The sequence below is a fragment of the Haliotis rubra genome, unplaced genomic scaffold (genome assembly GCF_003918875.1).
Source record: "Haliotis rubra isolate DU_JTF1 unplaced genomic scaffold, ASM391887v1 Scf225, whole genome shotgun sequence".
NCBI classification, from domain to species: domain Eukaryota; kingdom Metazoa; phylum Mollusca; class Gastropoda; order Lepetellida; family Haliotidae; genus Haliotis; species Haliotis rubra.
In genome coordinates this window covers 665,401-689,711 of record NW_025766281.1, presented here as the reverse complement: position 1 = coordinate 689,711, position 24,311 = coordinate 665,401, and the positions used below count along the sequence as shown (strand labels likewise).

The 24,311-nt window shown below is 39.1% G+C and overlaps 1 protein-coding gene across 1 annotated transcript; it reads right to left on the bottom strand.

The window, feature by feature from the left end:
- Positions 1 to 5,573: 5,573 nt before the first annotated feature.
- Positions 5,574 to 23,951, bottom strand: LOC124277674. Its single transcript, XM_046713407.1, has 9 exons — positions 23,768 to 23,951; positions 10,957 to 11,073; positions 10,368 to 10,589; positions 9,676 to 9,838; positions 8,783 to 8,898; positions 7,485 to 7,641; positions 6,613 to 6,717; positions 6,140 to 6,186; positions 5,574 to 5,674 (listed from the first exon to the last, which is right to left on the bottom strand). Exons 1-8 carry the CDS (start codon positions 23,949 to 23,951, stop codon positions 6,180 to 6,182), a joined length of 1,071 nt encoding a protein of 356 aa, XP_046569363.1. The 3' UTR covers positions 5,574 to 5,674; positions 6,140 to 6,179.
- Between the last annotated feature and the right edge of the window lie 360 nt (positions 23,952 to 24,311).

Below are 24,311 nucleotides of genomic sequence, written 5' to 3'. Positions count from 1 at the left end.
GGAAGAAATGTCTTCTTCAGATGCATGGGTGTACTGAGGAGGTGACTGAAAATATATGCCTTAGGCTCATTTCTAACAACGTGTGTCTATTGGGTCTTTAGTTCTTGGTTTGGTTGTTGTTTAACGCCGTACTCAGCAATGTTCCAGCTATATGACGGCGGTCGGTAAATAATCGAGTCCGGACCAGACAATCCAGTGATCAACAGCATGTGCATCGTTTTACGCAATTGGGATACGATGACCTGTGTCAACCAAGTCAGCGAGCCTGACCACCCGATTCCGTTAGTCGCCTCTTACGACAAGCATGGATTTCTGAAGATCAATTCTACCCCGGATCTTCACGGGTGATATGTCTTCATGATTATTGGATTTTCGGAAAAAATAAGTAGCGTGTCACATGTTGTGTGGGGGCGGTGGGGTGGCCTAGTGGTTAAAGCGTTCGCTCCTTACGCCGAAGACCATGGGTCGATTCACCACATAGGTACAATGTGTGAAGCCCATTTCTGGTGTTCCCCGTTGATGTTGGTTAAGTAATGCTAAACGCGTCGTAAAGCCATACTCACTCACTTACTCGCTGTGTTAAAAGGTTGTAGAGTTCGTCGTTGTATCGCTACACCATGTTAGGATGCCATTTTTTAAAGTAGAATATGTAACACCCTTAACTGTTTAATAATTATTTATTATATTTTGTCAGGAGTTTGAAAGATTGAAGTAGCAATATTGCCTAGGTCTTAAGTCTTAATTTAATATTACATGATAATCTGTGATTACTAATATTAGCTAACCTGATCTGACGTCGATGACAGGAAACATACTTTTAAAACCCCGCATAACCGGCCTGGTGGATAAAACATAACACGGGACGCATAAAACCCAGAATACCGGCTCGGTGGATAAAACATTACACGCGACGCATAAAACTCCGTATACCGGCTCGGTGGATAAAACATTACACGGGACGCATAAAACTCCGTATACCGGCTCGGTGGATAAAACATTACACGGGACGCATAAAACACAGTATACCTGCTCGTAGTATAAAACCAAACATGGGACGCATAAAACTCAGTATACCATCTCGGTGGATAAAACCTAACACGGGACTCATAAAACCCCGTATAGCCCTCATGACAATGCTACAACTTATAACATCGTGCTCTAACATTCTGACGCCAGAAGATAGGGTCTCCCTTGCATTCCCTGCATTGTTCAAAACGAATGTCGATTTCCGAAAGTAATCCTACTTTTTATAGCCAGATACTGCATGCTCTTTACTGCACAATTTTCACGTCCAAGATGATTTCAGTTGCGTTGTGGCGATGCTTTTTTTAATCCTTGTAAGAAATCTCATCAAAATCAACATTTTCAGGTGAAGAAGTGGAATTGTGCAAAATCATGTTGATACTTTTGTTACATATTTTGACAATTGTTTGAACGAAATAGACAGATTTTTAAACTAAAAGATTTTCAAAAATACACAACCACAACGCCTATGCGCTTCTTTTTCTTTTTTGGTTGTTGATAGAATACTACTTACCCCGGTCTGTGATTAGTAATATTATTTAACCTAGTCTGTGATTAGTAATATTACCTAACCTAGTGTGTAATTAGTAATAATACCTAACCTGATGCGTGATTAGTAATATTACCTAACCCAGTGTGTAATTAGTAATAATACCTAACCTGGTGCATGATTAGTGATATTAATTAACCCAGTGTGTAATTAGTAATATCACCTAACCTGGTGTGTGATTATAGTAATATTATACACATAACCTGGTGTGTGATTAGTTATATCACCTAACCCAGTGTGTAATTAGTAATATTACCTAACCCAGTGTGTAATTAGTAATATCACCTAACCTGGTGTGTGATTATAGTAAGATTATACACTTAACCTGGTCTGTGATTAGGAATATTACCTAACCTAGTGTGTAATTAGTAATAATACCTAACCTGGTGTGTGATTATAGTAATATTATACACATAACCTGGTTTGTGATTAGTAATATTACCTAACTTAGTGTGTAATAAGCGATACCTGGTGTGTGATTAGTAATATTACCTAACCCAGTGTGTAATTAATAATATCACCTAACCTGGTGTGTGAGTATAGTAATATTATACACCTATAACCTGGTGTGTGATTAGTAATATCACCTAACCTAGTGTGTGATTACAGTTAGATTATACACCTAACCTGGTGTGTGATTAGTAATATTACCTCACCCAGTGTGTAATTAGTCATATCACCTGATCCGATGTGTGATTATAGTAATATTGTACACCTCGTAATATTACCTAACCCAGTGTGTGATTACTAATATCACCTAACCTGGTGTGTGATTATAGTAATATTATACACCTAACCTGGTGTGTGATTAGTAATATTACCTTACCTAGTGTGTAACTAGTAATAACACCTAACCTGGTGCGTGATTAGTAATATTATGCACCTAATCCAGTGTGTAATTAGTAATATCACCTAACCCACTGTGTAATAAGTAATATCACCTAACCTGGTGTGTGATTATAGTAATATTATACACATAAACTGGTCTGTGATTAGTAGTATTACCTAACTTAGTGTCTAATTAGTAATAATACCTAACCTTCTGTGTGATTAGTAATATTACTTCACCCAGTGTGTAATTAATAATATCACCTAACCTGGTCTGTGATTATAGTAATATTATGCACCTATAATCTGGTGTGTGATTAGTAATATCACCTAACCCAATGAGTGATTATAGTAATATTATACATCTAACCTTGTGTGTGATTAGTAATATTACCTAACCCAGTGTGTAATTAGAGTAATATTATACATCTAACCTGGTGTGTGATTAGTAATATTACCTAACCCAGTGTGTAATTAGAGTAATATTACACATCTAACCTGGTATGTGATTAGTAATAGCACTTAACCCAGTGTGTAATTAGTAATATCACCTAACCTAGGGTGTAATTAGTAATATCACCTATCCCGATGTGTGATTATAGTAATATTATACTCCTAACCTGGTGTGTGATATTACCTAACCCAGTGTGTGCTTATACTAATATTATACACCTAACCTGGTGGGTGATTAGTAATATTACCTCACCCAGTGGGTAATTAGTATTGCATAACCCGGTGTATGATTATAGTAATATTATACACCTTACCTGGTGTGTTATTAGTAATATTACCCAACCCAGTGTGTGATTATAGTAATATTATACACCTAAACTGGTCTGTGATTATTAATATTGCCTAACCCAGGGTGTAATTAGTAATATCACCTAACCCGATGTGTGATTATAGTAATATTATACATCCAACCTGGTATGTGATTAGTAATAGTACCTAACCCGATGTGTGATTAGTAATTTTACCTTACCTGGTGTGTGATTATAGTAATATTATACACATAACCTGGTGTGTGATTAGTAATATCAACTAACCCGGTGTGTGATTAGTAATATTACCTAACCTGGAGTGTGATTATAGTAATATTATACACCTAACCTGGTGTGTGATTAGTAATATTACCTAACCTAGTGTGTAATTAGTAACAACACCTAACCTGGTGTGTGATTAGTAATATTACCTAACCCAGTGTGCGATTGATAAAAAAACCTAACCTTGTGTGTAATTAGTAATATCACCTAACCTGGTGTATGATTATAGTAATATTATACACATAACCTGGTGTGTGATTAGTAATATTACCTAACCTAGTCTGTAATTAGTAATAATACCTAACCTGATGCGTGATTAGTAATATTATACACCTAACCCAGTGTGTAATCAGTATTATCATATAACGCAGTGTGTACTTAGTAATATCACCTAACCTGGTGTGTGATTATAGTAATGTTATACACCTAATTTGGTGTGTGATTAGTAATTTTACCTAACCCAGTGTGTGATTATAGTAATATTATACATCTAAACTGGTCTGTGATTAGTTATATTACCTCAGCCAGTGTGTGATTATAGTAATATTATACACCTAACCTGGTGTGTGATTAGTAATATTACCTAACCCAGTGTGTGATTATAGTAATATTATACTCTTAACCTTGTGTGTGATTAGTAATATCACCTAACTCGGTGTTTGATTATAGTAATATTATACTCCTAAACTGGTCTGTGATTAGTAATATTACCTAACCCAGTGTGTAATTAGTAATATCACCTATCCCGATGTGTGATTATAATAATATTATACACCTTACCTGGTGTGTGATTAGTAATATTACCTAACTTGGTGTGTGATTATAGTAATATTATACACATAACCTGATGTTTGATTAGTAATATTACCTAACCTAGTGTTTAATTAGTAATAATACCTAACCTGGTGCGTGGTTAGTAATATTATACACTTAACCCAGTGTGTAATTAGTAATATCACCTAACCCACTGTGTAATTAGTAATATCACCTAGCCTGGTGTGTGATTATAATAGTAATATTATACACATAACCTGGCCTGTGATTAGTAATATTACCTAACCTTGTGTGTAATTAGTAATATCACCTAACCTGGTGTATGATTATAGTAATGCTATACACATAACCTGGTGTGTGATTTGTAATTTTACCTAACCCAGTGTGTGATTATAGTAATATTATACACCTAAACTGGTCTGTGATTAGTAATATTACCTAACCTGGTGTGTGATAAGTAATATTACTGTTGACCAATTCTAACCCGGATCTTCGCGGGTCCTTATCATCTGTTAGAGTTGAACATTAGAAGTTTGACATAGTGATGCACAGTTAGATTTTAAGAGACCTCACGGCTTTCTCCAGGATACCGCACTTCTCAATAATAAAGAATAAGTAAGTGAGTATAGTTTTACACCGCTTTTAGCGAAAACATCACGGCGGGGTACACGAGAAATGCGCTTCACACATTATAATAATGTGGGGAATCGAACCCGGGCCTTCGGCTCGACGAGCAATCGTTTAACCACTAGGCTACCCTACCACCCCCAATAATAAAGAAACATTTTTCCCAGGGTATACTGTCGTGATGATGTCCAGGCTTGATGTCAGTTTCAAATTAATGACATTCATATCAAATTTATATCATATCATAAATGAATATGAAATATTGATTCACAGTGTCGTGTTGTTTCAGATTATGTGCTTGCTCAATTCTATGCGTAAATATATAGAGCGACAAAAGAATACTAAAAAGACCAAAAGAAGAATGAAATGAACCTTTTTTAATCGGAATATTCCCAAAACACCAACCTTCGGTGCCTCCATATCACAATTTTTGAGGCCCAATAGAGCAAGTTCTTCCAACGAGGTTCTGAGGGTGTAGCTTTGAGAGTCTTGCTAAAAAGGTAACGTAAATATTTTAAAAAGTGTCTGGATTGTGACTTACGAGTCATACCGTAAGTTTATTTGCTACAGCCCAGGCTAGCTATTCTCGAAACGTTTGTAGCCCTACGAACTTCCTAAGCCCATTCTTAACACATTGGCTACGGCCAAAGTTAATAATTCTTAGGGCTACGAACGTTTCGAGAATAGGGGCCCTATTCGATTTACTTGTATGAAAACATAAACATTAATCATGTTCAGAACATTTTATTAATTACAGATTACAGGACAATGCGTTCTACGAATCTTGCTTGCATTCTGTCAAAGTCCATTGTTCTGTTTTATAGTGTTCCTATAAAAAGACAAGGATATGATTTAGACATGAGCATATTAAAGTCGTACATATGGAATCCGTGAAGATCCAGGTTAGAATTAGTCGTCAGCAACCCATGCTGGTCGTAAGAGGCGACAAACGGGATGGGGTGGTCAAGTTTGCTGACTCGGTTGGCGCATGCCATCGAATCCCAATTGCGTACATCGATGCTCATGCTGTTGATCACTGGATTGATGGTTCAGACTCGATTATTTACAGACAGTCGCCTTCAAGCTGGAATATTGCTGAGTGCGGAGTTAAACAACAAACAATCATACACATGACCGAACTATTATCTCCAGAGTATCAACGAGCAGATAAAAGAGTAGTTACAAGAGCAGTCTTGGATTACGGATTAGTTGGATTACGACTGCAATAACGTTTTTATCTAGCTCACTCGGTCATATTAACGCTACCCGGACATAACGACCATTATGATCTCACCTGGTGGCGGAGATGGTCCCTGGTTTGTGTCTGGCTCTCCCTAGACACTGCAGTGAAGGAAAAACGCAACTGATTCAAGTAGGTTTAACGTCAACAGCGCCATGGTAGGGTACAATCTAAATTCCATTTACGTGTTAATAGCTTCTTGCCTTCTCTAGGAAATCCTGTTAGAATTTGTCCTCAGCAACCAATGCTTGTGAGAGGCGCCTAATAGAATAAGGTGGCCAGGCTTACTGACTTGGCGGATACTTGTCTTCATATCCCATTTGTGTACATTGACTCTGTTTACACTCCCCCGTCAGAGAGTAGCAATACTGACGGACACAACGTTAATCAACAAACAAGCGAAATACCTTCTCGTTTTTTCGAAAAGCAGAACTATATTTGACTATACCTTTGCTCTTTTTGATAAATGTTTGAATGTGCGAACAGCAGATGGTGAATAACAGCTTCTAAGTTATATTTTCACATACCAGGGTGGCTTGAACTCCAACCTCGGGCATTCTTTAGGGGTGGACGTAGTGTAGTTCAACGTTCCTTCCTCTTCACAGGTCGTGTGGTTGAAAATGTCAAGAACCCTGGAGGAGAAAAAAGGGGGGTGTTGTCATGGTTATCACTTTAGAGGTGATGACTCTCTGGATGGTTCAGAGCAGTAGATGTAGTTCTAATTAACAATGTCAAGTGAGGGAAAGGTGAGACGGTACTGAAATGCTCAAAGAAGTAAGTATAGAATTTTTTTTTGCTTTCGTTTTTTAATGTAAGACCCTGATCTAAGTGCCGCACAAACTACAATACTTGAGTACGATTTGTTAAAATCATGCAAGTTTACATTGATGGTGGGGTTGAGCCCACCTGTGACCGGGTGTAAAAACCTTGGAGTCAACTTTGTGTGCAGACTCTTTCAGTGTTGTCACAACCCCTAGTGTACAGTACACAACCCTGTGCACTTAAAACAACCCACGCATCCGTTGGTATATGACCAGATGGTGGCCACACGAATACGTGCAAACACCTAGTTGCGGGTACAGCAACGTGCGGTGAACTTGGACAAAGTGCTGTGACTATGTGTCCCAGTCCACCCAGCTGTGAATGGGTACCTCGTTAGGATGAGAAAGCCACAAAAACTCGATGCGCCTAATGGCTGCAATAGTTGTATACTCCCCGGGGAGTTGAGATTGATAATACGATGTGCCGTTGAGATTGACATCCATTGATCGAGGGATAAAATACCAGCGCCTTGAGCATGCACTAGTTGCCTGGATATGTATATAAATATCCGATAATAAAAAAATAATAATAATGTTTTAAGGCAAAATCATCTGTAAAATGTGATTTCTCAACTTACGGATTATCAGGATAGGCCACGTATATGAGCCACGAACAGCGGTTGATCTTGACGTCACAGCACGGTTCGTCCACATTACAGTCCAGCAGTTTGAAACATTCGGTGTCGAGGTTGTATGTCCACAGACCGCCAGCAACATCACAAAACACTATGGTATCTTTTGAAGAAAGAAAATATCAAGATCTGGGCTTAGATTTTTGAAGCTCTCTTAGACCTAAGATAGTCGTAAGTTAATGTTAATGTATGGCACTTACGGCCATCTTAACACTAGGAGAGCTTCGAATATCGAGGTCCTGAAATCTTAGGAACTATAACAGACAATGACAGTACATCTTGGAATCGGTTATCTCAAGGAATCATGATGACAACAGCTTTTTGTTTCTAAACAACATGGTCTATTTTTTCTTCTTTTTTTCTTGTTTTATAAAACGTTTGATAAAGATAATTTCTTTATCATAATAGGTGAATAATCGTAAGTATCGTTAGTTAAATGTTTTAAAGAGTTTATCAGACAACTGAGTAAGATATCAATTACCCAAGTATCAGCTTTTTCATGAACAACTACTCAAAGGTGCCAAAATATGATTTAAGAATGTGAAGCACAACAAATAAGATGACAATGATAATGTCATGGAATTTCAGAGAATGGACTACATATATAACTTCATTGTTAAATACAAAAATGATGCAACATGTGCGTTATGGACAAAACATATGTGTAAAATACATAAACAAATCTCTGATACTAACCCATTATAGACAGTGACTTCCCTGACACACGAAATATTGACTATAGTTTCGCCCCATGAGTTTCGCCACCAACGCGATAAATGACAAATATTTTGAAAACGTCAAATATTGTTAACTGACGCATAAAATTCAAGGTGCTTACCATTATCTACAAGTGCCTGAAGACCAGCACTGCTCCATCTTACTTGTCATCTCTTCTAAACAACCATAGACCAACAAGACCTCTTAGATCACAAGATAAAGATCTGCTTATCACAAGACCATCCAGGACCAAATACGGGGACCGCTGCTTTGAATGTGCAGCTCCCATGCTATGGAACAACCTCCCTATGTCGCTAAAATCCGCCCCAAGTCTACAAACTTTTCGAAAACATTTAAAGACACATCTATTTGAAATGAAATAGACTGAACTGCACAAGCGCCTGTGAGCAGCCTAGCTGGAACTCGGCGCTATAGAAGAAGATTATTATTATTATTATTATTATTATTAAATACAGAATATTGTTAAACAAATTAAACAAGTTTCGGAATATAATTCATATACACACCATTGTCAATGATATCAAAAGACTTAATGTTCATCGGGAACTTCACTTTGGTCTCCAGATCGCCACCTCGTCTGTTGACGCACAGGATTTCGTTGCAATCGCTGAAATACACTCGCCTAAAGGGAAAGAGAAGGTAATTAATTACAGTGAACACTAATTACTGTTATTTGCTCGACAATTTTACACCAAATATCAACTAGGATTGCTTTTAATGTCCACCCGCAATGTGTTTCGTGTACTGTATGTCTGCAGGTAACACCAGTTGTTTACACACCTTAGCTTGCTACAGCCCCACTTAATTACTTGGTTACACTGAATAACCTGACAAACTATATGCTGTCTAACATGTATGGGTGCTACTGACTTTGCCTGTCACACTGAAGGTCTGGGTCTGATTTCCTAGTGGGGTCAGTTGTTGAAGCAGATGTTGGTGTCAAATGGCTTGATTTTGCTGTAATATTGCTAAAAGCGGAATAGAACCACACTCACTCACTCACTCAATTCAGTGGGAATCAGAATGAATTCACGTCACGTATTTACTGGTCACACAGTTTAACAGACTCTTTAGAGATCAAGATCAACTAACTTCACAAACAGAGACAGGTATTATGATTAAATAATCGTCGCTACCATCTGTTTATTGTTAATTATAAGAGGATGTGGTGGTTTTACAGACCAATCAGCACTAAAGTCTGACGTGCTGATAATATACATACAAGCTGGAAAAGTGAAATAAACCCATTTGACTTAAAAGTAGAGTTGGTACAAACTGACATGAAAAAAACCCCAAACAACAGAAATTCATAAAAACCTAATTGTGAGTAATTAATGATGGAACTTGTGCGTTATGGAAAAATATACGTAAAATATATAGACAAAACTTTGATACTAACCCATTATAAACTCGCACTTTCCCGGCACATGAGATATTGACTATAATTTCGCCATGACGTCTATTAAAGCAATAAATGACATTGTTTCCCTCAGAGTCTTCCATGGCGATGAAAACCCTAGGAGCACAAAATCCAAGGCCAGTCGCTTCACCATCAAGGGGGACTAGAGAGAACCAAAACAGAATAATATAGAATAACGACTTCATGCCAATAGGAAATAATTGCATGTAAGTTCACAAAACAACGATGTGGAATATTATATTAAATTTGCATGCACAGCGACATGTTGCCATTGCTTTGCACATTGCAATGTAAATGTACTGCTGTACAATGCTACACACACGCGCACGCAAGCACACATACATTAAACATTGAAGTTTCAAGACTTACATATCAAGTGGACATTTTAGGTACTTAAGAGTTTAATATGGAAATTCTCATTTCAGAAGGCTATCAAGATATTTTCTTAAGATTATCCTTTCATCATAAATAAGCTGTTTGTTGTTACATAGATTTGGTTTGATGAGAAAAATATATAACTGCGAATTATATTCCCAGTTTAACACCGACGTTTTCATAGTATACATGTACTCCACTACAAGCTTAATAGATGCCTGTATTGTTGTTTAAACTGTCATATGTATGAAGATTGGCGTAGACAAGAAGCAGGTATTAAAGGTGTCATAACTTACTGACAAGATCTCTTTGACGGCCCGCAGGCAAACGCAACCGATGCAAAATGAGAGGGTTGTTGGTGGTGTAGAGGATGACGTAAACAGAGGTATCAGCTCCAGTAACTGTAAGAGCGCTGACATTGCCATTCGTTACTATACTTGGCAGGATCGTTCCGACCGGGTCAACCACAGCAATGTCAGAGGAGTTGCATCCAGCCACCAGCGCAGCACATCCCTCGACTGTGTTACAAAGAAGCATATATTGAGAATTTGTTCTTCAGACTGTTTTACCCAATGCCATTCTACATTGATATTACCTAAACACTTGTCACACAAGTTATATAGAATGTGAACAGGGTCCGACATACAAGCACTAAGTACGATCATTCAAGTATCAACATAATGTTTGATGAAAGCCTTTTAGGACTGAATTTGCAAAACAAGTAGCGTTTGTATTTGGTTCATATTGTTCTGAGTTATTTTTGTGCTCGAATATTCCTAAAACCTACAGATCAAATCATAGATCTCCTGTACCAATCTCGTCTGTTTTAGTAAACAGCTAATCAAGTCAGACCAACCGTTTCTTATATTACTGGACAATACTTACGTGCCGGACAATCATCTGGTTGGTCTTCTATCAGATCATTGAGGTCGCTGATCAGGTCACATAAGGTGCTGTTGATGTCGAGTACACTTGTTTCAAAGCAACCCGGATCCCCAGGAGCTAAAACGTAGACATTGTTGTTATTATTAAAGGTCACATGCAACCAAAAAATCAAACATAATTAAAACACAATTATCACTTATTCATGACATATAATATACATTGCTGGTTATGAAAAAACATATAAACTAAATTATAAGCGTACAATCGCAAATCAAAAGTGCAATATTGTGTACTGTCTGTGTAATTACATAATGTGACAGAGACCGAACTCGGGCCATAAATCAATGCGTTTTGTTTATGGTGTATAGCCTGATAGGTGTTAAATTCAAATTGCATGTGGCCAGTGATTGAAATTGTGTATTGAATATTGTCCAAGCTCCACGAACCTATTTCACTGCGCATTTGCTAGGAGCGCAGCCCAGCTGTTGAAACCACTTCATTTCCCCCAAGCGCTGGGGGAAAGTTAGTGAACCGTTTGAACTACGATTTCGCGCGGTTTTTTTCATCGCGTTATTTTTCAACTTTATAAGTTAAATTTGCATTTTTGATGATTTGTTTCGGTAAGTCCATACCGAAAGGTATCAGAATCTGCAAAGTTGTGTTTTACGTTGAATGTGACCTTTAATGTAATTTCATTGCTTTTGCTGCATGGCAGGATGGGTGTCACCCATTATGTTCTGGGGAGGTAGGGGGCATAAGTTTTGTACACATGTACTTGGTGGGAGTGGGGTTGTTAGCAATTTTGTATTTATGAATATATTAAAATAAAAGATATGGGAGGGGGACGGGGGGGGGGGGAGATATCTTGTACATGACATGCAGGGGTGTCAATTACTTTGTACATATTATTTGGTGGTTTTTTTTCTTTCTATTTTACCTCATTTGAATTAAACTTCGACAGATCTCGAATTTGCGGAGTGATATGAACAGATTATATACTAGCGATTGAATTGAAAATGCGTCATTGAGGATTGCAGATTTGTATATGATGTGTAGTGGCATTACCAATCATATCACTTGTTATTTTCACTTTTGTCGATCCGTTATTACGTTTGATAAACTAGAGTTCAACTGCCTTCTTGCATAATACTTAAAAACCCACTGGCGATGTGGAGCATATGAAAAAGTTAGAAAAGGGAGATTCGGTGATGCACTACAGGACAGCAGACCAACTTACCCTTGCAATGAATTTAGCACACATCTGTGATTTTCGTGTCCAGTGCTATGACCCTAATAGTCTTATGCCTTGTTTGCATGCACTGATTTGTCCCTGGGGCACAAATGTCATCATGGGGTACACCTTCAGAGGTGGAGCAAATTCGGATACCCCTGAGGCAAATACTGCCCATGGGGCCAAATGGTTCATGTAAACGCAATTTTGACATTTTTAACACCTATTTTGGGGGGGGATTTATGTCACCTCGATAAATCGTAATATGTTCATTTTCTCAGGTTTCTTTTCATAGAAGTAGTTCTAGTTAAAACAACATGTAACCCAAAAAGAAGTAATGCTATATATTTGTTGCATAACCATTCAATTTAGAAGAATTGATGGTTGTTATGTACATGAATATTCACTTATGTTTAATTCAATAAAGATCAGATGGAGTCCAGTATGTATTTGGTATTGAAATCAAGTTTTTTATGTTCCTGACAATGTTTTTAAGATTTCTGTTTGTATCATCGCTGCTTCTCTTCTTGACACAGTTGTTGCTTAGTTCCCTTCTGCAGTAAATTCCAGAGTAAGTTCCTCCCGAAGGGTAGCTCCGTTGACATTGTTCTGTGCCAGTTGCTCCATTTGGAGTCCAACACCGGGATCATCTTTGTCAACATTGAACAACTCAATGAAATGCGACATTTGCATTTTCGCAGCTATTGTGCAGTGCCACTGCAGCTGCCACATCTATTCTTTTCAGAAATCGTCTCCAATAACCTTTGAAATGCCCAAAAGAACTTTTGATATGGCATACGAGCCTATAGTTGAAGTAGGTCTGAGGAGGGGTGAGTCCTCCTGTGTTTCTGTAAGGTTTTAACAACCAGGAACACATAGGCTGGGTCCTCTATCAAATCTACTGGTATGTCAACATCATGGTTTTTATCATCTACAGTTTGAATCCATTCTGATGTTGGTGAAAGGAGACGCTCGTGAACAACTGCAGCCTTTAGATCCCAGTTCACGAACCCTCTGGCATCATGGATGCGCCCTGGCCATCCAATACAGACATCCGTGAGCCTGTAGCGGCCATCACATACAGACTGCATTATGGTCAAGTACCAGCCTTTGCGATTGACGTAATCTCCATGACATTACTTTGGACAAAATGTGTGTGTGTGTGTGTGTGTGTGTGTGTGTGTGTGTGTGTGCGTGCGTGCGTGCGTGCGTGCGTGCGTGTGTGTGTGTTTGTGTGCGCGCAGATTAGAAAGTTTTATTTGTTCTTGAAGCCTGTGACGACCTGCTTGAGGTCATCACCTTCTGGAAATTTCACAACGTCAGGAACATCTCTTGGCATATGCAGGCATAAGCCTCATGGATGACCAGAGACACTGTAGGTTTATGAAGAGATTCCCCACGGTACGATACTCTACAGAAGTGGCCAGGTAATACAAGGTGACAGCTATTCTGTGCTCTGTTGTCAAAGCTTGACAATGCATCTCAATGTGGGGTTGAAGTTTCTCACAAATATCTTGGAAGATAACTCTTGGTATTCTGAAGTTCTCTTTCCATTGTGCAAATACTTTTAGGTTACATTTCACCAGTTTCTACTTCTTGGTCTTTCCCATATGGATCATTTTCTGAGAAAAGACGATAACAGCAGTTTGACAGAGTCTGTATTGCTGTTGGGATCGAAATTGATATGTGTACACTTCCATGGCTCAATATGAACTGTGATTCATGATTTGTTGTTATTACTTTTATCATTATATTTCCCAGCTATTAATGATAATGTAAACGCACTTCACATTTGCCCTTTGCCACCCTGAGAGTAAATATACTCCCGGGGGTATAATACCCACAGGGACAAATCGGTGCATGTAAACAAAGTTTTAGTGACTCTGAGGGTGTTGTGATTCATAGATGAGATATTCGAGCAATTGAAAGGTCAAAAAGTCACACGTGCCCAACGACTTATGCGTTGAAAAGAAACTGGGATTATTTTTTTCATTTCTTCTTACATTTTCAACCCCACATTTGCCTGATCGCGTCAGTATGTAATATCAGTCCTATTGCGTGTGTCTGCACATAACACCAGCGACTGGATGTTATAACTGCCAGAAATTTGGCCATTTATCAACTCTGTGTTGAAAATTGTCCAGAACGTATATCCAAATGTTGTAATTGCGGAGGTAACCACAACGCTGCCTAGTAGGTTAGTGTGAACTACAAAGAGAAAGTAAATGCAAAAGGTACGAGTAGAGAGATCAAATCTCCCGTATGGTTAAGTCCAACTCTATCTTATGCGGCTATTGCTGAGGCTTACAACTAAAACAACAGTTAACCCCGCCATGTTCTGTTGCCTCTAGATCTGGGTCTAACCCTATCTGTGTTTGTAAATGTCAGTCACAGGTTTCCGATTCAAACCAGGGTATATCAAACCCTCCTATATGTTTTGGGGAAGTAATAAGACGGATTACAAAGGTCAAATTGTTGAACACTATGATTAGGCTGAAGAAGACCACGCCCTTATAAGTGATGGAAAAATGACTTGCATTGATCTTGGCAAATGGCTTTTCTCCTTTAGATCTATTAACAATACCATCAATATCTAGTAAATGTAACTGGAATGTTTTACAGAAAGATGCGTTAGGTAGTGACCATTTTCCCGTATTTACTGAAATTCAGGTCCGACCACTTCGTGTTTCTTGTGATAATATCCCTCGGTGAAAATTGAAGAAGGCAAATTAAGCGCCTTTTTCTTTTCTGTATTCTGAACATACCATAATAAAATGTAATATCTAAACTTTCTGCCCTAAGGTTAACGTTATTCAGATTTCACACATGTATATTACAGGGAATGTGTGAAACCAGGGATTTCACGTAATTCCTAAAACAGTCAGTGAAATCGTGAAATCACTGATACCCCCTAGGGATTTCATGTATTCCCTAAAATTTAGAACTGAGGGATGAAATGAGACTCAACACTAACGTTTTAAGCTACACACATTAATTTCACACATTCACTGATATCCTAGCAGGGAATGTGTGTAATGGAACACCATGAAGATCAGTAATTTCATGAAATCCCTTGAAATTTTTGGGAATACATGAAATCCCAGGGGATCACAGTGATTTCGCGAAATCACTGACTCTTTTAGGGATTACGTGAAATCCCTGGTTTCACACATTCCCCGTAACATATATAAACAGGTGTAACCAAAGAATATCATCATGATCGTTCTGCTGGGTCTTGTTAGATACCCGATTTCTCTACTAATAAGGTGTACAGAATCCTGATTATTTTGCAGTTCAACTTTTGTCCATTTTGCAAGCCCTGCGATGGTAGATGCACATGGCCATGAAGCAGTTATTTTTACAGATACCATGGCAACATTTTAGCTGTAGAAGCTGGTGCAAATAGATCCAGAAATGGAATTGTTTATAAGATATAACAATGTCCTGAAGTTGATGTAAGTGACTTTCGAGCCAATCAGATTTTGAAACTGTTTTATCGAAATCTGTTTCAAGGAGATGGCAACAGTCGTGGGGTGTTGGTACTACGGGCCGAGATATGTACAAACTTAGACCATGTTCATAATCTGGATCCGGTTGTATCGATCATTACTTCATTAACTAATGTCAACATTAAACCCTTATGATACATTAAATCCTTAATTCATCATTAGTTAATGGCATCATTTAAAATGGTTGTATCAAACACTTATTAGCGTATCATTATCTAATGACGTCCTAATGTAAATATTTTCATTAAAATCGGGGATTTCCCTATATATTTCCCACAATTCCGCGACGTAAGCGTTACTCTCGGTCGTCTGTCAAAATGGCATCTTTACGGCTAAACCTCGGACTAGACTCCACCTCCTACACTGAGGGTTACATGCCTACAGGAATGTCACTGATACGACGGTATCGTCTAAATGTGACCTTAACATTTGACGACTCCCCAAAATATTGAACACTATTAAATTACATGCCCTGGGCATAAAAACATCACCAAATCTCATAAGTGCTGTAAGTGTAGTTGATGATACATTGGTGACAGTTTTGCGCCCCAGTATCATGTACAGGTCCGTGCAACTGGCAGATGTAGATTTTGTCTCCTCATCTAGAAAATATGTTGTAATTTAGATAGGCTCTCAAAAGGCTTTGACAGATTTCGTTCTATGATTCTAAATCACTATAACGTCCTGTCATATTGATCTGCTGCTTTTTAACTGAATGAGTATTTCATGTTTCAGAAATGATTGTATACTTAAGGTATAAATCTCTTACATGAAGCAGAGGTTACTCTTGCGTCTGTTGTAATCTCTCATCATTGATTTTAAATCATTCGGGAAAGCATAACTTTCAAACAAATATTCTAGTAAGTCCAACAGATCTAATGTCGAGAAAAACAATAATGCTAGTAAGTAATCTGAGTAAAACTGTTAATGCAAGCCCGAGTCGCAACAAGAACAGCGAGACATGATCACATCACACCAATTCTCCAACATCTACACTGGTTGCCAGTGCCACAGCGGATCAAATACAAAGTTGTCCTGCTTGTGTTCAAGTGTCTCCACAATCAAGCCCCTCAGTATCTCTCCAGCATGATAACCAGATATCAACCTGTCAGATCTCTTCGATCCTCCCACCAGTTTCTCCTTCAGCCACCTGCACTAAAAACCAGTCGCATCACCAGCCGTTGTTTTCGAACTGCCGGACCAAACTTGTGGAATCAACTCCCACAACACCTGAGATCTAACCACGACCTGGACTCATTCAAATCACAGCTAAAGACTCATTACTTCTGTGAAGCATACAACAACTAACTTTCCATCAGAGTCTCAAGCGCTGCAGAGCAGTTTATTTCTGGATATGGCGCTATATAAGTTTTTCCATAGATAGATAGATAGATAGATAACGTTTATGATATCGGTCTGTTTGTTTGTATGGATGGATTGATGGGTATATATACCAAGTTGCGTAATTTACCTGCATGTACATGTTTGTTGTTTGGTTAAAACGAAGCTCAAACTTGAGGCTAAAGTGACAGAAGGAAACACCGCCTGCATGCATCGCTTTATTAACCCATAAAGATGATCAACGTTTTAATTCGCATTTTGTATCTTTCATTCCATCTCATCTTGAAAAGTTCAGGGTTAGAATTCGTCTTCAGCAACTCATGCTTGTCGTAAGAGGTGACTAACGGGATCGGGTGGTCGGGCTTGCTGACTTGGTTGACATATCCCATTTTCGTAGAGCGATGCTCGTGCTGTTGATCACTGGATTGTCTGTTCCACACTTGATTATGTAAAGGCCGCCGCCCTAGAGCTGGAATATTGCTGGGTGCGACGTTAAACAATAATCACTCGAATGAAAAGAAACAAATTCGTCCAGGTGAGACAAGTGTAATACTAAATAACATGAAAACAGTATATCAGCACATTGACACATTGGGAAGTCACGCCGAAGACCCGGGTTCGAATCCCCACATGGGTACAATGTGTGAAGCCCATTTCTGGTGTCCCCGCCGTGATGTTGCTGGAATATTGCTAAAAGCGGCGTAAAACCAAACTCAGTCAGTCAGTCAGTCAGACACATTAGGAGTGGCGGGGTAGCCTAGTGCTTAAGGCGTTCACTAGTCATCCCGAAGACCCGGGTTCGATTCTCAACATCGGAACAATGTGTGAATGTGTGTCCCCATTGTGATATTGCTGGGATATTGCTAAAAGTGACGTTAAACAAAACTCACTCACCCACTTTTAAACAATCGTCATTTGTACAGTATGAACTGTGTCTTGTGGCGGTGTTATTTTTTGTGTAACAGCGTTCCAATTGTAATACATTGTATATATGGATAGTCAATGAGGAACAGTGGTGCGATATATTTAGACCTGTACTAATAATAAGTAATAATAAGTCATCTTGCATAGCGCACAGTTTCCAAACACCCAGTGATTGCTCGCGGCGCTTTTGTTAACACAGCTATACTAGGCATCAGGGTGACATTTTCGGAAGAGGTAAGTTTGAGTGGAAGGTAGACAGTGTTCCAGAGTTTTTAATGAAGAAGGCCAGATCATTCCAGAGAGAGGCGGATGTGAAAGAGAAGCGTCTGTGTCCAAAGGTTTTCAGTTTGGCTGTGGGGAATTGTGAGCAGTGAGTTGTTAGCTGATCTGAGGCATCGAGGTGGAACATACTCTTTCACCAAGTTGGTCAGGTAGGATGGAGCTGAGCCTTTGATACAGCGGTATGTGATGCACAAGATCTTGTATTCGATCCTTGCTTTGATCGGCAGCCAGTGGAGCTTGACAAGGACTGGTGTGATGTATGTCCCTGCTTCTGGTGATGGCCCGTGCAGCTGCATTCTGAACGCGCTGTAATTTGGTGACAAGATCCTGCCGCACATTACCCAGTAGACTGTTGGAGCAATCCAACCATGAGAGGATCATGGATCTGACCAAATGGTGTGATGCATCACATATCAACAAGTGACGGATGTTGGCAATGTTCCTCACATGGAAATAGCATGTACGACAGACGTTATTGACATGGTCCTCCATAGAAAGGTTTGAGTCCATGATGACCCCAAGATTTTATACTGTTGTACTGAAAGGTAGGACGGAGTTACCAAATGTGATCGAGTCTACTTGACCTTTGTCCCGATTCATGGTTGAACCGGTCAGCAAGAAGTCAGTTTTGTTGTCATTCAATTTTAGTTTATTGACTGACATCCAGGATTTCACATCAGAAATGCACTGTGAAAAATGAGAGATCTGTGTTTCGGACTGTTGAGGGAAAAATGGTCTCCGAAGCTGAGTGTCATCAGCATAGCAGTGGTGATTCACAGAGTGCTGACTAATCAGCTCACCAAGGCTACGTGTGTAAAGAGTAAACATCCAGGGTCCAAGGACTGATCCTTGTGGAACTCCATAAATAACTTCATGTAAACTTGATCGGACGTCATCGATAAGTACGAACTGTGTTCTGTTTCCCAGATATGACGAACACCACTTTAACACGTTACCACTTAGCCCAAAACGGTCCCGTAAACACACAAGGAGCTCGTTGTGGTCTAAAGTGTCAAAGGCCGCAGACAAGTCGAGAAGAACAAGCACACTAACTTACCCACTCTCCTACCCAGAGTTCCATGCGGCAAGCCAGCATAGTACCTCTGCCACAGGCCAGGAAAATGTGACGATTCGTCACATCTTGCACCGTCCATTCGATATAATGTACATATTTCTTAACTCTTTTATTTTTGATGAGTCTACACATCTAATTAAACATCTTTGATAGAATGGTTTAGTTTCACTGAGAAAATATCCTAAAACATGTAACACTATTTCGATTTGCGTAGCGATCCTTTGTTTACATAGGTTGTACGGCTCCACGTGCTGTCATCGAAGCCGACGGAGAGCAAACGATGCAGGGAGTTTGATATCTAAATATGTACTGTCATAAACCTTACTGTCTCAGTTGTTGAAGAATACATATGTAACAATGTAAAACATTGTGAAGAGCGCGCCGAAAAGCTTGCGTAAGGCAAGTCTCCTCTGATTATGAATATGCGCGTTCGTTTACAAGCAAGAGAAAGGTCCGGTCACGTGATATGCAAATTAGCCTGGGACAGTGATGTTATGATAAGTCATCACTGCGCCGGAGTGTGTAACTTGCCCCGCGTCTGCTGCTCCATGACACTGAGCAGTGCTGTCTCTGTGCTATGGTTTGATCTATAAGCAGACTGAAAAGGATCATAAAGATCATTGACACTGAGATCTGTCACAAGACGAGTCTACACACACTAGATTTACAGAAGACGTTCTGGAAGCTACTACAGGGTACTACAACCCGGTAAACTGCTAGAGAACCAACAGCATCTTCTAGCATCGTTTTATTAGGGTAGTTAACTTTAGGCTCTCATTTCACATAGCATCTCAAGTTACCAGAAGGCCAGCATTGTGAGTGATGATCATATCATTACCTGCCAAGGCCTATATTTTCAATCGCTCTTCTTGTTATTTATTACCTTGGCACACGTCTTGTACTGCCATTGTGATTTGTACTGATTTTGTGAAGTTACTCAGTTTTAGAATACAACTGTTGATTACATCACATTTCTTTGTTGTTTGTTGGTTGTTAGAAGAAGAAGAGCTTTATTCAGTATTTATGGCCACATGACCAAGAGTACAATTCAATAAACAAAATATAGCACATGGACAGGTGAAGACTTTACAATTTATACAGGTAAATATAGTTTAAGATAAATTGCAATATATTTTAGGAGTTTTACATTCTTTGTTGCAAGCAACTGATTAAACTTTGATCTGGTTGGAGATATAATATACAAATCAGGAATGTATAAAGAGCGCCGTTGTGAATAAAATGGACATACGAGCAAGAAATGATACTCATCTTGCATCAAATTACAATTACATTTATCACATTTAATGGAATCAGCATTTACCTTATTATAACGGTTATGTTGAATTTTAAGTTTATGACTCATGCATCTGAATTTGAATAAAACACGTAAGAGATCTTTATCACAAACAAAACTCTGATCTATATATTTTTCAGGTTCAAGTACAGATTTATATGACGAGTAATGATTTAAGAATGATGAAGAAGTGATTTTTGCATACCAATTCTGGATATCTGTATCTTTACATATCTGTTTAAAAATACTTATAAAACTTGTTAAATCGCCTTGTGATAACCACACAAAAGAAAATTCAGAGTGAAATAAAGTAAACGTACATAATATGCCTTTGGAATACGATAATTTTCCATATTCAGGAGTCTACACCAGTACTTTATACAACGGGTGAAATACTGAACGCAAAAAAAAATGGCTTCTACCCGTTTCACTGAGTACAATATTTGAAGATACAGTTTTGCTAACACCTATCTTTTGAAATAAAAACTTTGCATTGTTTCAATATTTGCACGATAGATAAAACCCAATATGTCTGCACCATAAAGCGTCATTGGTGCAATTTTGCTATCAAATATGGTAGATGCCACATTCAAAGATATATACTCTCCCAAAAAAGAAACGTATATAGGAATTTCAACTGTATTTTTATTTTATTTTGAAACATCTTGTAGGCTTTATGAGTCAATGAAATATAGCGAAATTGCACACTGGGAATGCAGACTTTTCCGTCTTTGGCACCAACTCGAGGAAAGTCAGTTTGAGGGTCACATGGAGACGTGTGGTGGCGCTGAAGTCAATACCTCGTGTGACCACCGTGGGCATCCAGAACTGCACGGCATCGCCTCGGCATCGAACGAATAAGTGTCAGAAGCTCGTGTTGCCCAATCGCAGCCCACTCTACCTGTAGTGCCTGTGCGAGTTGCTGAAGTGTCTGGGGCTGAGGGTTACGGCGTCGCACCCGTCTGTCCAGGGCATCCCACAGATGTTCGATCGGGTTTAAGTTCGGTGATCTTGAGGTCAGGGGAGCACATTGATGTTGTGGTTCTGGAGGAAGTCTCTAGTGTGACGTGCTGTGTGGGGCCTGGCATTGTCCTGTTGAAACAACTCTCTCTGACGATCAATGATTGGAAGGAGGTGTGGGCGTAGGATATCGTCACAGTACCGTTGAGCTGTCAGGTTGCCCTGGATCATCACCAAATCACTTCTCCTACGGCAGGTGATCGCTCCCCACATCATAACACTTCCCCGGCCGAATCTATCCACCTCGGGAACGCAAGCGTCGGCGAAACGTTCACGTCGACGTCTGTACACCCGCATTCTTCCATCGCGTCGTTCCAATAGAAATCGTGATTCATCATTGAACCAGATTCTACGCCAATTCGGTAGGTTCCAGGCCTGAACGTTGGTGCACCATTGAACTCGATGTCGACGATGTTGTTGTCGAAGCACAGGGCCAAAATAAGGTCTTCTGGCACGTAAACCAGCCTCTCTCAACCTGTTCCTGACGGTCTGTGCAGAAAGCCTCCTCAATCCGGGTATTTGTCGAGCGGTACTGGTCGCCGTAGCTGTTCGATGACGCAGGTAATGTACCCGGATGTAGCGATCCTGCGCCGCAGTGGTCGCTCGAGGTCGCCCACTACGAGGGGCATCTGCTACCGCATTCTGCCGGCGATATCTCTCCCAGAGCCGTGAAATGGTGCTTTGGTGAACATTCATGCGTCGGGCAACTGCACGTTGAGACTGGCCAGCTTCAAGCAAACCACTGGCGATATGACGGTTGGCTTCACTTAGACGTAGCATTTTGCGTTCGTCAACAATATTCCAAATACAGTGAATAATCGACAGACAGCGATCAACCGTTTATACCCATCATTGAGACTATCTGATCCCCAACTTTCACGTGCATTGCATGTGAATTGTGTGTTCTGTGACACTACACGCCGAAATTGAAAATGCTGTTAACTACGGGTATTTTACGGATGGTGCTTTTTGTTGTGATGTTTCAAAACATAAACACGATAGGACTCATGAACAGAGCAAAACCTTTTGTAAAATTAATCACGTTTAAATTCATTGCTACATGAAATTGCTATTTTCATGATGCGTTTCTTTTTTTGGAGAGTATATTTTGAAAATATAGGAAATGAAGTATTCCTGGCTTGTTTCACATGCTTTAGACCAGTACAATTTTTATGTGAAAACAATCCCAAGTTATTTATAATGAGACAAAACATTCCTGTTTGTACCAACATAAAGCCATTTTTCGTTATGTCGAAGAAGGCTACCATTCCTGAAAATAATAATGCAGGATGAATCTAAGTTAACTTGTAGACCCCATTTGATACACAATTATTTTAACATATCCAATTTGTTTTGTAAATGAGAGTGACCTCATCTGCGAATAACAATAAAGGCATATCATTCATACCATTTTTAAGGCACGTTTAGGAGGTAATAACGGTGATCAAAGAGACCTTAGTAATGAAAAATATTAGTGGAAGTGAGCGTATTGTTAGAAATTTTAGAATTTTCCCACAATAATGTCATTGTAGATGTATAAATGTCCTATTTATTATGATTTGAGAGAGAAATATTTTTAATACATACAGTAAAAAATAAAAGACACAAGCTTCACACTTCACTATTCCAGAAAAGATAAAACCTCGGCGAATGGCCATTCATAGACTCCACTAAGTGTTAGAGACAAGACTATTCATAATCAGTACTACCAGTCCTGCTTATGGTTACTCAAACCCTATGTTATTCTTGAATAAATAAGTTAGATTAACTCGCGTCTGGTCACATGGCGGTAAGACCTTTACATCTAAGTTCGTATGATGCTTTCTTCCATGGTTCCTGAAGCTATTACACGCACGCACGCACGTACGCACACACACACACACACACACACACACACACACATACATTCTCGTGATCATACAGATAGTGTGAAACCGGTTAGAATTGAAGAAATTGTATCTGTACCAAGCATCTTCAGACGAATGTTGATATGGAGACATGCAGCTGTTGCAGTGTAGAGCAATATTCAAGTTAAAGCTTTTCCTCAAAAGATCAGAAAATGTTTCCACACATATTCGGAAACGGTTATGAACATGGAATTGAGAAAGATCATCATTAGTTGTGTTTTAACTTACTCAGACATGGGCATTGCTCGTCGATGATGTCAAAGATACACTGGAAATCAGCCTTAGCGACTACCAGGAGGTCCAGGAGCTCCTGAAGCTTGTCGGGAAGCTCATTAGGCCCAGGAACAGATCCCAGGGATGGCACAAGAACAGCCAGGAGAACCAAGAAGAGTCTGCTGTCGAACATCGTCATGTTGATTCCGAGTGACTTATCAGATCATCTTCACGAGTTATTATTGCCAGTGGAAAGTTAGGTGGACCAATGAAAATACTGACATATGTCGAATAATATTACACCCTTGCCATGCTGCTTTCTATTGGTCATTTAAAACAATTCAGTAAAAATACTTGCAAACCTCAGCCATTTTTAAACAGCAAAACAGATGGTGAATATCGCATGTTCATATTGATTTTCAAGCTTGGGAAGGTTTTTACCAAATATCTCATTCTCTTGTGCCTATTAAACTTTAAGATTGAAATTACACGCGATAAAAGTCATTACTGCAAATTTAATGAAAGGACACATGTTATGTAGTACAGCTTATTGTAGATA